Source organism: Monodelphis domestica, chromosome X, assembly GCF_027887165.1.
Source record: "Monodelphis domestica isolate mMonDom1 chromosome X, mMonDom1.pri, whole genome shotgun sequence".
Classification (NCBI taxonomy): domain Eukaryota; kingdom Metazoa; phylum Chordata; class Mammalia; order Didelphimorphia; family Didelphidae; genus Monodelphis; species Monodelphis domestica.
This window is the reverse complement of record NC_077235.1, coordinates 80,487,602-80,502,664: the sequence shown is the minus strand read 5'-3', so window position 1 is coordinate 80,502,664 and position 15,063 is coordinate 80,487,602. Positions and strand designations below refer to the sequence as shown.

The following is a 15,063-nucleotide window of genomic DNA, read 5'->3' as shown; positions in this document are numbered from 1 at the left end:
AAAGAGAAGTTCAGCTACATTAATTCCTAGGCTATAGCCATAGGTCTGGCCAAGTGGTCTAGGGCTTAAAGAGGACAGGACTGACCAATGAATGGCTCCCCCATTGTGGGTAGGACCAATAAGGGAATTTTGCTCATGCTTCTTACTGCATATTTGTTTGTCCGGGTCAGGTGTGCCACCTTCCAGAAGCCATGTCCAAGATGAATCAGTGCTGTTCTAGGAAGTGGTCTTACCCAATATGGCCGGTCCACTTTTGGCCATAGTTCCATTTCTTCCTACTTCTTTATTGGTATAAAGTTATCTGGCAACTGGAGCCACAATAGCATTGGGCCCGAAGTCAAGAAGACTTGGTTCGTGGGGGCAGATAGGTGGTTCAGTGGATAGAGTCAGGCCTGGAGCTGGGAGGTCCCAGACTCAAATCTGGCCTCATAAACTTTCTAGCTGTGTGACACTGGGCAAGTCATTTAACCTCAACCTTATCACTCTTCTGCCTTGGAACTGATCCTTAGTATTGATTCTGAGACAGAAGGCAAAGTTTGTTTGTTTTTTAAAAAGGCTATTGCTAAGTAGGGCAGTTTAGGTGGCTCAGTAGATAGAAAGCCAGGCCTGAAGTTGGGAGTACCTGGGTGCAAATCTGGCCTCAGACACTTCCTAGCTATGTGACCCTGGGTAAGTCACTTAACTCCATTGCCTAATCCTTACCGCTCTTCTGCCTTGGAACTGATACTTAGTATTGATTCCAAATAGAAGGTAAGAGTTAAAAAGAAAAAGACAATTCAAATCTGGTCTTATATACTCAAATCTGTGTGCCTTGAGGCAAGCCATTTAGCCTCTTCCTGCCTCAGTTTCTTTGTCTGTAAAAATAGGGATGATAATAGCATCTACTTCAGGGTTGTTATGAGGACCAAATGTGATATTTGTAAAGAACTTAGGCCTACCACATAGTAGGTACCTAATTAATCCCTGCTTCCTTCCTTCCCCTGAGAAGACTATAGCTCAGGTCTCCCTCAATTGGCATATTTCCTTTTCTCTGGGATAATTCCAACAATTCCTTCCCAAAAAGGCCTTGGGAGCCCAGGAGGGAAAAGATGGGGCTCCAAGGGATAGGGAGTTAGGGAATGAGGTGGCAGTTTGAGGAACACCTCCCAGATGAGCTATACACCAGAGGTTTCTGATTTCTTAGACCACCATAATGAGTAATGACTTAAGTCCTGGGGCCTCAACCAAGGGGTCTCTGTCTGTGCTGCGGCCCAAATATTTCTGGTTTCCTGCCTTGCCCTAGGCTACTCACAGGGAACTGCAGAGATTTTGCATCACCTGCCACATGGACCAGATTACTGAGATCTGAGACTCAGTTCTTCCAAAAGAGCTCAGGAAATGCCTTGGGGTTTCTAGTTTTTGTTCTTTTGACTTTAGGTTTATTTCTTTTCCTCTAGTACTACCTGTCCCAGGTTCTTCACAGGGCTGTCTAGTAAAAGTCCTGAAGCCATGTAAATGATATAAGATACTAGAGAAGATTCTTAGAGAAGGTCTTACCGTCAAGGATTATGGTGTGATCAGATCAGCTGTGAAAACTTGGCTACTCTCAGCAATGCAATGATCTGGGGCAAGTCTGAAGTACTTATGATGGAGAATGTTACCTACCTCCAGAGAGAATTGATGGATCTGGATGAATGTGGATCAAAGCATATAATTTCCCATCAGTGTGTTTACGGTTTTATCTGGGGGTGGGGGGTTGTATATGAGTTTGATTTTACAACAATGACCAATATGGAAGTGGGTTTTGCATGACAATAAAAAGAAAAGAAATTTGAAAAAAAAAAAAGATTTTTCCTTACTTCAAACAAAAAAAAAAGAAAAGACTAGAAAGAGCTACACGAACATTGATGCAGAGCAAAATAAGCAGAATTGGGATAATACTGTATACAGTAACAGCAACACTATGATGATCTACTGTGAAGATTTGGCTCCTCTCAGCAATGGGACAATCTTGAAAGACTTATGACAGGAAATTCTATTCACCTCCAGAGGAAAAAAGTATTGCAGTGTAATGGATGAAGATCAAAACACGCCTTTCACATCAGTGTCAGTTTTATTTGGGGATTTCAGTTTTATGAGTGTGCTCTTACAATAACAACCAATATAGAAAAAAAAGGTATGATCAGATCACTATGTTCTGGGGTTGGTTCCCCAACTCCCCACCTTGCCACTACCATGTCCAATTGTCTGGGGTTCTCCTTAAAAGGCAAAGAAGTTGATCCCAAGACGTGATTGGCCCAGGAGGGTTAAGCCTCATGGCCACACTCCCTTGATGAAGATTGCTACTGACCTCTGGTCTTAGCAGTAAAGTCATAGCAGAAAAAGGCCCACCCATGTGGGGTTGGAGACTCTTGAGACTTGGCTGACGTCCTGAGGCCATGGGAGTGTCCCTGCCAACCAGACATATTTCCTGATGGAAGCAGCTAACATTTGGTGTTAGTGGAAAAACTGTTGCTGTCTTCCTACTGATTATCATACTCTATACTCAGGACACTTTCTATTAACTGTGGATTGATCAAAAGTGTCTCAATCAGCTCCAATACTAAACCAAAACTAAAAGGGGAGTGTCCTCAGTCAGACTGGTCCACTACACCTATAGGGTACCCAACTCAAAATATCCAAAAGGACTGTCATGTGAGCTAGGAACATAAAGGCCTAAGAAGCATCTGCTTAGAATTGGTCATTGAATCACTGGGAACTGATAAAATCACCCAGAAAAGGAAAAGCAAGAAAGAGGATTTGGGGCCAATCTTTTGGAAGATACCAGGGAGTAGTGGGTGTGACCCGGATAAAAATCTAGAAAAGGAGATTGAGAAGAAGAAAGAGAAGGAAAAAGCAGAGTCAACAAAACCTAGAGAAAAGAGAGTATTCCAGAGAAGTTGGTCAATAGCATCAGAGGCCAAAAAAGAAGTCAAGAAGTGAGGACAAGAATTGAGGCAGGGTTACACATCCCTGTAACTAAGTGCCAAAGAGGGAGGCAGCCAACCTTACAGGCTTGTATTCTGCATTTCTGGTGACCTCTATTTTCTCCCTTCATGGAAATGACTCAGTCCAAATCTTCCCCTGACCATAATCATACATGCATGCCTTAACAGAGGGAGAACTTGCCCAGCTCTGGCCAGTGTTAAGAGGATTAGGTCTGGGAGACTGGGGAGAAGGGAAGGTAGAGGTCTCAAAGAATGAGTAGTGTGAGGAAAGGGGGATATAAACCCAACTGTGGTCTTTTCCATGGAGTTCCTAGATAGTAGGAATTCATCTGAACCTCTCTACCTTCTCATTGGAGAATACTGAGCTACCCAAGAACCCTTGGCATCTGGGCATCTGGAAATAAAAGAGAAAGGATGAAATACAAGGCAGTCAAAAGGATACACCAATGCTACTCATAAAGGAAAAAATCAAAAATCTAGAAAATGTCACAATATAATAAAGGTAAGTGAGCCAAAAACTCACAACAAAAAACAAAATGAGAGTTCTATAGCATCCCCAGAAATAATGGACTAATACCAAAAACAGTTCAAATGAAAAAAAAAAGAAAAATTTAGGATGGAAATCAAAAGGCTTAATGAAAAAGTGAATAAGATAAACAAGAAAATAAAACCACCTAAAATAGATGACAGAATTATTTCAAAATAGGAGAGGCTCTGAAAAAGATAAAGACAATTTTGGAATCCCAAAATACAAATAGGGAAAACAGGCATTTATTAGACACCTACTATGTGCCAGGCACTATGCTGAATGCTATACAAATATCACATTTGATTCTCACAACAATCCTGGGAAGTAAGTTATCCTTATTTTAAAGATGAGGAAGTTAAGGCAGAAGTAAATTATCCAAGGTCAAATAACTACTAAGTGTCTGAGGCCAAATCTGAACCCTGGTCTTCTGACTCTAGGTCCAGAGTTCTGTGTACTACACCATCAAATGCCACATGCCTGTAATTTCATTAATATCAGGAACTTCTGAGGAGAGAAACTTCTTCTACCACTATAGTTGTTAAATTAAGAAAAGAAAATTGATTCTCCTCTGTATCACCGCTGACATTTTATATAATGCCTAAGTCACGTTTCTTTGTCTCTGAAGTTCAGCTTTCCTCTCTGAGTTAATTAAGTTTAGAAATTCAGTTTTCTTCCTAATCACTGTTCTATTCTTGCGCCAAGGAAATCTGTTCTCCTTGAAGGATGCAGGTGGATGCTAAAGAGTCTGGTCTGTTATCTCTGCAACACTGACTTCCTTTCAAGAAAGTCTTGTCCTTTATCACTATGACACAAACTAGCCACGTAGGTGGACACCACTAATGAGCTTTCCATTGCAACAATATAGTAGGAGAGATTGTTCCTAGCCCCACATTCTAAACTTCCAGTCAATAATATTGTTTTCCTATCTATGGTGTTGCCCTCTAGCTTTTGGATGTTCTCTTTTTGTCTATAAAAATTATCTGTCTGCCTTCATTCAGGGTCTTTTTGCTTGCTGTGGAGCTAATGGCCCTTTTTATTGGTAATTGCCACCCTTACCAAAAAATTAAGCATGTTCAGAACTTTGTGCCTCAGTTTACCTTAACTTCAATTGTAACAGTAGGGTAGCACCATCTCCACAATTTATATAATTTTTAAAAGATGCCAGGGTCATTAATAAGTTAAGGGACAGAAGCAAGACATGAATCCAGGACTTCTTGGTCATTCTCCACCTACTAGTCCATGCAGTCTCTCCAAAAATGTTGGAAGAAAATTGGGTAGAGCACAAACAAAAGATAACAATTCTAGAAGAATAACAGTGAAACCTAAGCAAGCAAATATAACTGACTTCGCAACAAATATCTCTGTTGAAGGTCTAATATTCAAAATACATGGGAAATTGATACAAATAGAAAGGGACAAGAACCATTCCCCAGTAGATAAATGGTCAAAGGATATGAACAAGCAGTTTTAAAAAGAGGAAATACAAATTATCAACAATATGAAAAATGCCCCAAATAATAAAAAACATAATAAACAATTTGGGTTTTACCTCACACATAAAATTGGCAAAACAGATGAAAACAGTAAAGAGGAAAGACAAAAATGGTAAAATAATGGAGGGATTTCAGGAAGACAGAGACACTGCTGGTACAGCTCTGAATTTGTCCAATCACTCTGGAAAAACACTTTGGTATGATACCAGAAAAATAATTATCTGAATGCATCTTTTAACCCAATGAAATCACTACTAGAGTATGACCCAAAGAGGTTAATGCCATACTGACAAGTCCCACATATACAAAAATATTTATAGCAGCATTTTTTGCAGTGGGAAAAAATGGAAGAAAAGTGGATGCCCATTAATTGAGGGATGGATGGAGTAATTTTGGTATATAAACACAATGAAATATTATAATAAATGGCAAAATTAAGAATTTAGAAAGGCTTTGAAGGATTTGTATGAATTGATACAGAACAAAATTAATAGAACCAGAGAATCAATCAATGCAGGGACCACAATAATGAAAGGAAAGCAACGATAAAAGATCTCAGAACTTTGATCAATGACTAATTGGGTCTTCAGTAAATTGTTACCTGCCTTCCTGCTCTTGGTAAAGATATGGTACCGTATAGGTGTAGATGAGACATGCATTGCTAGACATGGCCAACATGTTGCTATGTATCATTTACCTTTCCTCCTTTGTTGTGAGGGAGGGTAATATATTGGGGAGGGAGCATTAGAAAGTAACAGTAATATGGGGGGGAGTACAATAAAACAAATTTAAGTTGATTGATCCTGAAGACAGGATGCATAAAGGATTTAATCATTTATCTCCAAAATGTGATGAATTTAACTGTAAATTGCCAAGTATTTAAAATAAAGAACCAAGTACTGACCTGTAAGAGAATTCACAGAATACTGACAAAAACTGCAAGGGTGAAACAACTAGGCCCGTAGAGCTTACATTTCATTGTCAAACAATAAATATTGCAAGGAATCAAGAAAAAAGGTCTTCAGCTATCAAGCAAAAGTTAGAACGAATAGACAAAGACTATCTCTCAACAAGAAAGTGATCAGAAAAGCAAAGGATATCAGGAAGCACCTTAAAATAACATACCCTCCAAAGCTAAACCTAATCATCAATGAATGAAAATTTATCTTTATTTGAGTGATTTTTTTTTCAAAAGAAACCAGAACTAAACATAGTATTTGATTGCAAACACCTCAAATAAGAGAAACAAAAGAAAGGTAAATATTAGTCATTAAAATTTTTTCATCAATTCTCTCCTGCTCCTATGACAAGACAAACCTAGTGTATTTTTAAATCAATGAGCTCAAGAGACAAAATATCATAGCTAGCATTTATACAGTGTTTAAGGTTTGCAAAGCACTTTACATATGTTAAATCATTTGATATTAAAAGGCTTTAGATTTATTTGAAGCTGAGAGAATCCAGATGATGGAAAGAAAAAGAAAAATAACAGCTAACAGATAATAGCACGTTATCACACTCTAGGCACTGTGCTGAACACTTAATACATATTATTCCATTTGATCCTAACAAGAGCCCTTGAAGGCAAGTGCTGTTATTATCCCCATTTTACAGTTGAGGAAAGAGGAGGTTAAGTGACTTGTCCAGACTCATACAGCTAGTATCTGAGGCTGGATTTGAACTCAGTCTTCCTGACTCCAGGCCCAGTGCTATATATCCACTGGACCACCTTTCTGTTCCAATAAGAATTGCATTTAATATTCAATGTACTAAAACCCACATTTGCTCATAAGTAAATCAAAATATTTTTGTGTGAGATTTATTCTTAATACTGTATTATTTTATTTCTAATAGGGCTCTGTATCATATTTTTCTAAGCCTTTTTTCCTTATTCTTTTATCGTGACAATTCTAGAAATACCCTCACTTTCTCTGCCCCAAGGTAACTTCTACATAAACTTCATCCTATCTAGTAAGCAAAAACTAGTTTTGACCAAATATATATGGGGAGGAGGGGCATCCTTGATTTCCTCCATTGGAATAAATAGGGAAAAGTCAATCCAGGTCTAACCTGATTTCTTCATCTAGAACAGTGATGGGCAACCTTTTGAGCTTGGCGTGTCAAAATTCACCAAAAAAACGAACATAACTCAGGTGGTGTGTCACTTTGAGAAAAAAAACATAATTTCACTATATTTATAGTTTAAATAACAAAAATGTATAATTGTAATACATAACTGTATTTCATAAACCAAAAACTAATTATTTAACTTACTTGCTTAGTGATTTTTTTGTTCATCTGTCAGTTGGTTTCTTTTGTTGATCTTGATATTATTTAACTTGTGTGGGATGCCGGAAACTAAGATAAGTGAGGGGTAGGGGGAATTCTTTAACTATCCTGCCTATTAGTGACTGTTTTTGTTGCTGAATTTCATTGGCTTTATTTTGTACACTTCAAGCCCAAGCAAGTGTTACTAACTTTGTCTGTCAATCTGTTTCTTTTGTTGGTTTTGATATTATTTAGCGCTGAGAATAAGGTCTCACAAAAGTCCGTAGAGGAAAAAGTTGTGAATAAAGTCATTGCTGTATTTTTCAAGGTGCTAAAAGTGTCTGGTAATCGGTTCCAGGAACTCTTCCATTGCAGTGGGCTGGAGCCCCACCCAATCTTCCACAAGCTAGTCACCCAGTCACCTGGCACTCGCAGTCCTCCACTCACCCCCTGCCCCCTTGGCCAGCTTGTGGAGCAGCCCTCTCCCCCAGGGCTAGGCCTGGGCATGGCCACACCCATGACCACACCCATGGCTTCAGGTATGTGGCTCCCCAGGCAGCTCCTGAGCCCTGAGGCATGCTGATCCCACATGTGGCCACATGTCATAAAAAATGGCTACACGCATCAGTGCTGACACGCATGTTGTAGGTTCGCCATCATGGATCTAGAATATTAGAATCCTATGATTGGGCATGTGATTTTCCCCATCATCATGAGGGTATCAGAGACAGGAAAATATTAACCCATCTCCTCATTAGGTATCCACCAGTTAGAGATGTCTTGGTGAGGGTTGAATAATTAACTTTCAAAATTGTTTTTAATGACTCAAGATGCTGACTGAATTTATCTTTGATCACCAAAAAAATCACTGACAATTACTTTATCCATTACTGCTAGCTTTATCAATACATTGATTTTTCTTACCCTGATTCTAGTCTCTCAGAAATTTTTACTCATAGCATGTTAATATTTATTGCAATAAACACTTATCTGTTGTTGTTCACTTGTTTTCAGTCATGTTGGGTTTATCATGACTATCATTTGAGATTTTCTTGGCACGGATACTAGAGTGGTTTGCCATTTCCTTCTCTAGCTCATTTGACAGATAAGAAAACTGAGATAAACAGGCTAAAGTGACTTGCCCAGGGTCATATAGCTAAGAAGTATCTGAGGCCAAATTTGAACCCAGGACCTCCCATCCCCAGGCTTGACACTGTATCCACTGTGCTACCTAGCTGCCCTGAATCAATGGTGTTCTTAAAGACTCAGCTCAAATCCTATCTTTTGCAGAATGCCTTCCTGGTTTCTCCATTCTCCCACCACTGTTATCAGTGCCTCCTCTTGTAAATTTACCTTCCATCTTCTCTGTATATATCTTGTATTTGACCACTTACAAAAATGTAGTCACTCCATTAAGTACATGAGCACCTTGAAGGTGGGAAATGTTTTTGCCCTTCTCCTTATCCTCAGAGCTTAGCTTAGTACTGGGTAAACTGATCCTACCTGGCCAGGATTTTTCTTTCTTTTCCTATAATCATTTTCTTGTCCTCATATTTTTTCTCTCTTGCAACTTTATTCCAACTGTTTTCAGATTTCAGCTTTTCTGTATCTGCCCCTCTAGTATCTACCACTATTATCTGAGTGATGGGATAAGATCACATCTTAAGTCCCTTCAATCTCTCCATCTCTGATCCAATGCTCTCCCTTTCCCAGGACCAACTCCTCATATCCCCCCCATAACCTTTCCATACCCTACCTAGCCTTCTTCAGGTTTCCCATCTGTCCAGTCATTCAGTAAACATATATTGAGTGCCTGCTCATTGCAAGATGGTAGGTAAGCTAGGCCCATGTTGGTGAACCTATGGCACATGTGCTAAAGTGTGCTAGAGAGGGCTGCTCCTCTCCCTCTCTCCACACACACCTGACGATATTTTTCACATGGCTCTCCCCTCTGCCCAGCAGTCCAATGGGAGGACTTCCTCCCTGCCCTATCTGGGGTAAGGGGGAAGCTCACATGTGGCACAAACTGCAGGGTTGCAGTTTGGGCACTGAGTCTCTGAGGTCTCTAAAAGGTTTGCCATCACTGTGCTAGACTATAGCCCTTACTCTTCAAGTAACATGGTCATCTAGACTCTTCCTCTCTCTCTCCCTGCCAGGGACCAGTTAACTTAAGAGAGAAAAACAGTTCGATAGCCTCAGGCTGCATCTCTAAACTCTGGGCAGTTCATGTCATTGGTGTCAAGAGGGATCAGATGAAGAGTGTGGAAAAGTCTTTGATTTCCATCCTCCACAAATGGAAAAATCCACTGAAAGCATGTGTCCTGCTGAATAGGTCAAAGCCATCAGAACAGCACATTCTGGGGGCAGCTAAGAAGCTTAGTGCATTGAGAGCCAGGCCCGGAGACAGGAGGTTCAAACCTGCCCTCAGATACTTCCTAGCTGTGTGACAAGACACTTACCCGACAATGTCTAGCCCTCACCCCTCTTCTGCTTTGGGACCAAGTACACAGTATTGATTTTAAGAAAGAAGGCAAGAGTTTGAAAAATAAAAAGTGACAGCACACTTGCACATGGATCCCTCAAAGGAACCTTCCCAGCCTAAAAAAATTTTATTCTCTTATCTCTTACTTATTAGGACAAGAGGGAACACTTAGTGAAAACTCCTCCTAAATCCAAATATTTATTTTGTTCTACAATTATTCCAACCTTTTGGCATGGCAAAGGAAATGCAATCTAAGTAGGTACCTTATTTCAGGCAAAACTGGAAAGAAAAAAATCTTTATAAACTGTATTTATCCAGCACTTTGCTAAAGCCTTCATCAATTCAAAAGCAGGCAAGCAAAAGATGCTTCTTTATGGCCATGGCCAACAGTAGAGCTGAAAGAGTACTGGAAGGTCTGTGGTCCTTTGATGATAGGCAGCATGCGTACAGAAGAAAGAGTACTAGAGTTCTAGGATCTGGGCTGGAATTCTACTTCTACTGCTTATTCCCTGTGTGACTTTAGGCAAGTCCCCTCCCCTCCCTGGGCCTCAGTTTCCTCCATTGTAAAATGAGAGTTGGATTACATGACCTCTGGGGTCCCTTTCTCCTCTTGATCTATGGATGACTTTGGGCAAGTCCCTGCCCCTCCTTGGGCCTCAGTTACCTCTTTTGTAAAATGAAAATTGGATTACATGACCTCTGGCATCCCTTTCTGCTCTAGATTTGGGAGCCTATGAGTGATTTGGGGCAAGTACCTTCCCCTTCCTTAGTCTCAGTTTCCCCCTTTATAAAATGAGACTTGGATTAAATGACCTGTGGGGTCCATGTCTGCTCTAGATCTAGGAGCCTATGGGTGACCTTGGGCAAATTCCTTCCCCTCCCTGGGTCTCAGTTTCTTCCCTGATAAAATGAAGGAGTTAGTTTTTTGAGCTCTTCCTGATACAAATCAATCATCTTAAGGATTCTTAAAAGCAGTAGCCAACCCTTAATTACAGAGGCTAATAAAGGGAAGATAGTGTCAATTCATAATTTCAAGGGGAAAAAATCTAGATTCTCCTGAATGTCCTCCTGGCTTCCTTTGCAGCCCCCCCCTCTTTGGGGAGTAGATCTCTCACATTCTGTTTTGGTTAATATTCAAAGGTAGTCTGCATTCCCTGAATGCCAGAGACATGGCCCAGAGCCAGCCAGCTCCAGTGGGATAACCTCAGTGCTTTTGAGTTCAGTGATCTTGACTGATACTTAGGTGCTTGCAGCTAGCCTGAAGCAGAACTCATCCCCTTGCATCCAAGTCAATCGATAGAGATCATGAGTTTTTGTGCTGGAAAATTCCACTGGGAGGGGAGCCTACCTGCTGGAGAGGGGTCCACCCCAACTTAGCTAGCCTGGTTCTCAGAGGCCTGCAACCCAAATGAAAATGTGTGTAACTAGAGCTTTCCAGCTTTAGAAGGAAGGCCATGGCCTCCAAAGGCCATAAGAACTCTGGGCTGCTGGGATGATAAAGTTTCAGACAAGTTGAGGGGAGAGCACTAGGATTCTTTTTTTAAAAGCAATTCTAGATAAAAAGTCTCTTAGACTCACATAGATAACTGTACTGACTGGCTCTTACAGGCCAAAACATTCATCTTCCCTCTCCCCTGCGCGCTCTTTGTCGGAGACAAAACCATTCCATCTTAACTGGCACAGTTGGAGATGGCAAGGCTAGATGAATCTGGAGTTGAAAGGGATCTCAGAGGCCATCAGATTCAGTCCCTTGTTTTACAGAGGAAGAAACTGAGTCACAGGGAGGGAAGGTGCCCAATCAAGGGCACACATAAGATACTGGAATGAGAAATGGAAGGGCCCTCAAAGTCATCTAGTCTAATTTTCTCATTCTACAGATGAGGAAACTGAGGCACAAAGGGAGTAACATAATCTGCCCAAGGTCATAAGAGGATACTGAGAGCTGAAAGCAACCTCAGAAGTCATTTAGTTTAAGTCCATCTCAACAGAGAAACTGAGGCCCAGGGAGGTGATGTGGCTTGTCCGGGGTCACCTAAAGGCTCCCAGATTTCAAGCCGGAAGGGGCCTCAAAGGTCACCTAATCCAATTCTTTCTTTATACAAAGGAGGAAACTGAGACCCAGGAAGGGGGCAGGGCTTTGGCCGAGGTTCCAGGGGCTGGAGGGGGTAGATCCAAGGTAGACTCCTTCCCCAGCATAAAGCTACCTGCCATTCCAGCAACCCTGCGGACCTCGTGTTTATTCTCACAGATGAGAAAAGACAATCCCCCCACCCCAGCCCACCTATGGAAGCCGGTGGACTGCCCGGCGGCGCGCAAGCCCCCAGATCCCACGCTGGTGGAACTAGTTATCAGAGGGGCAGAGGGCGCTCCGGGACAAGAGCGGACAAAGGGCGGCGCTGCCCAGATCCCAGCCCTTAACTTGGAGCACCGCAGGTCTTCCGGGCCCAAGAGAGGGGACTAACTCCTTGGGGGGGGGGGGGGAATCCACAGGTGCCCGCCCCCCTGTCCCTTCTGGTCCAGGCGAAGACAGAGCCCTCCGGCCCCCCTCGGCGCATCCCCGCGCCCCTCCCGATGGGCTGATGGGAGAAGGGGCCCTCAATCATGCCCCCCCACAGACCCCACGGCCCCGGCGGCAAGGACTTACGGCCGCATCGGCGGGCCAGCCCCACTGGCTCAGGCCCAGGAAGCAGAGCAAGCTGGCGGCGGTCCCCGCGGCGGCCGCCCTCATCTCGGGGTCCCGGCTGCCCGGACCTCTCTGAGCGCCCCCTGCCCCGGGAGCTCGGCCGGCACTCTAGCTGCTCTGTGATAGCCGGCTCGCGCGCACAAACAAACTTTTTACCCGCGGGCCGGTCCCTAGGGTTGGTCTCTCCTCCCACCCCCGTATCCCTCCGCCACCTCGCCCTTCTTTTCCCTGGACCTAGCAACCTGTCTGACCACCGGGACGGGAGGGGAAAGAAGAGGGGGGGAAGGAGAGTAAGGAGAAAGGGGAGACGGAGAGAACGGGAAAATGAGGGGGAGAGTGAGGGAGGAGAACGTGGGGGTAAAGGAGAGAGAGGTGGTGGGAGAGGGAGGGAGAAGGGGAAACTGAGGGGAAAAGTGAAGGAGGAGAGGAGAGAGTGGGGGAGAAGCGGAAAGTGAGGAAAATAGAAGGGGGAAGGGGAGAGGAGAAATCTAGAGTGAGAAAGCTACTAAAGCCAAGACTTCCAAACCACAATAGTCACAGTTTCCTCCTGGTGACATTTCCTATTTCCTTCAACACCCTTTCCAGCACTGGCTGCACTTACACTCACATCCAAGCCATTGAGAGGGGGGGGGCGGAGGGGGTAATCCAAATTCTCCTTGCTCCTTGTTCCCGCTTCCAGACTCTCCCTCCATCGCAGCCACTTAGAGATTTCTCATTTGAAATTATCATTGATCTTGGTCCTAGTGACTAAAATATTGACCCCGCCTCAAACCCAGACATTCTTCCTCCCTTCTTAATGAGCTTGGTACTTGGCTCACATTCTCCCTCACCTATCTCCTTTCCTGAGTCTTCAACATACATGTTCCGTGAATATTCCCTCAAATCCCCCAAATTTCCGGTTCCTCAATCTTCTCAGCAATCCTGACCTGCTTCTCCTCCTCCACGCTTTCTCAGAAACACCCGCGGATGGTCACATCTTTGATCTTGCCATCACCCACAAGTCTTCTGCTTTGGGGTCCATGGGCTTGGATTATGGCCTCTTGTCTTTCCACCTGATATGTTTCATTCTTGCTAAACCCTCTTCTGGGTCATTCCCTCCATCCCCTTGCTGTCGTCTGTCTTCTTTCCCCCATCTTGACTGCATGGAGAAGGAGCCCAACTCCCAGCTCTTCTGCTCTTGAGCTCCTTGCTCCTTTATCCTACTGTAGATTTGACTTGGTCAGATCCCAATTCTTGACCACTCCTGCCATCCGCCTCCTTCTTTCCTATCCAGAAGCAATTGAACAGGATTGGAAGAAATATGAAACCATGCTGACCTAACCAGCACTAACTGGCTCTACCAATTTAGGCTAGTTAACCTCAGTGAATGAAGTATTTTTGGTACGCAAAACATATTGATTTTGGTATTCATTATACTCCATTTTGGATTTCGTCTTTATGAAGTGTTTATTGTTTGCAGATTCTCTATCCCACTCAGCACAAGAGCTATTCCAAGCCTTTTCTTCCCTCCTCAAGCCTCCCAGTGCCTCTCAACAGAGGACCTCATCTCATCTCGGGCTCCATTGAAAAAAAGGAAACAATAGTTCCCCCTTATCATCTCCTTGCTTCACATCCCTCTGACATCACCTCCCACTTTCTCCTCCTTTACTCCACTCTTTAATAACGAGGACACCCTTCTGCTTGTCAAAGTCATCCCCTCTCCATGTACTCTTGGACCCATCCTCTTGCTTCTTCTTCTGCAGATAGCTCCCATAATCATTCCCACTCATTCTTCAACTTCTATTGACTCCTTTCCTGCTTCCCAAGTCTCCCCCATCCTTAAAAGAAACAGTTGTTATCAGCTTCTCCCATGCCCATCCCTTACTATCCCAGAGCTCTCCTTTCCCTTTAAAACATCCTGTGCAATCCATGTCGGCTTCTCCTCTTCCTCTTTTCTAAATTCTCTGCAATTCGACTTCATACGGCATCATGCAACTGAAACTGTCCCCTCCAAAGTTACTGGCGATCTCTTACATGCCAATCTAGTGGCCTCTTCTCTATCCTCACTCTTTCTGACCTCTCTGTTATTGACCACCTTCTCCTCTTAGATAGTCTGTCTCTGGGTTTCTTGGGACAACTCTCTCTTGATTCTCCTCTTAGCTGAAGCCTCCTTCTCATCCATGTGAGAAAAGCTAAGAACAATTCAAATGTGTATGAAGCAATATTGGGGAATGGACAGAGTACTAAAGGAGGGAGAATGGTTCAATGATGGCTGACAACAGAGAGAAAACATAGCTGCCCAGTTTGGGTTTTGCTTCATTTTCTCTGCCAGGGAAAATGACCTTAGGCCTGAGAAAGATAGAACATACATGGGTGCTAGGAAGTCGGAGGCTTAGGTAAGAAAAGTAAGGGAATCCCTAGATACCCTCTATGACTTCAAGTTCCCTGACCCTGATGAACCGCATCTTCTGCTACTGAAAGAACCAGCAGATGTTGGCTGGGCCACTATCACTGAGGTGTTGGTTTTAATAAAGCGGAAAATGAGAGCGTTCTTGTGAAATTGGAGGAGGGCATGTGTCACAGTTTTCAAAACAGAAAGGAGCACGACATCTGCAAACTATAGACCAATGAGTTTGGCTTCAATATCTGGCAGAATTTTAGAG

At 43.0% G+C, this 15,063-nt stretch overlaps 1 protein-coding gene across 1 annotated transcript in view; it reads right to left on the bottom strand.

The window, feature by feature from the left end:
- COL4A6 (collagen type IV alpha 6 chain) overlaps positions 1 to 12,607 on the bottom strand; it is a 216,767-nt gene extending 204,160 nt beyond the window's left edge. The window contains exon 1 of the mRNA XM_056809860.1: positions 12,383 to 12,607. Within this exon, the coding sequence (XP_056665838.1) occupies positions 12,383 to 12,466 (84 nt within the window). The 5' untranslated portion in view covers positions 12,467 to 12,607. The remainder of the gene's footprint in view (positions 1 to 12,382) is intronic.
- Between the last annotated feature and the right edge of the window lie 2,456 nt (positions 12,608 to 15,063).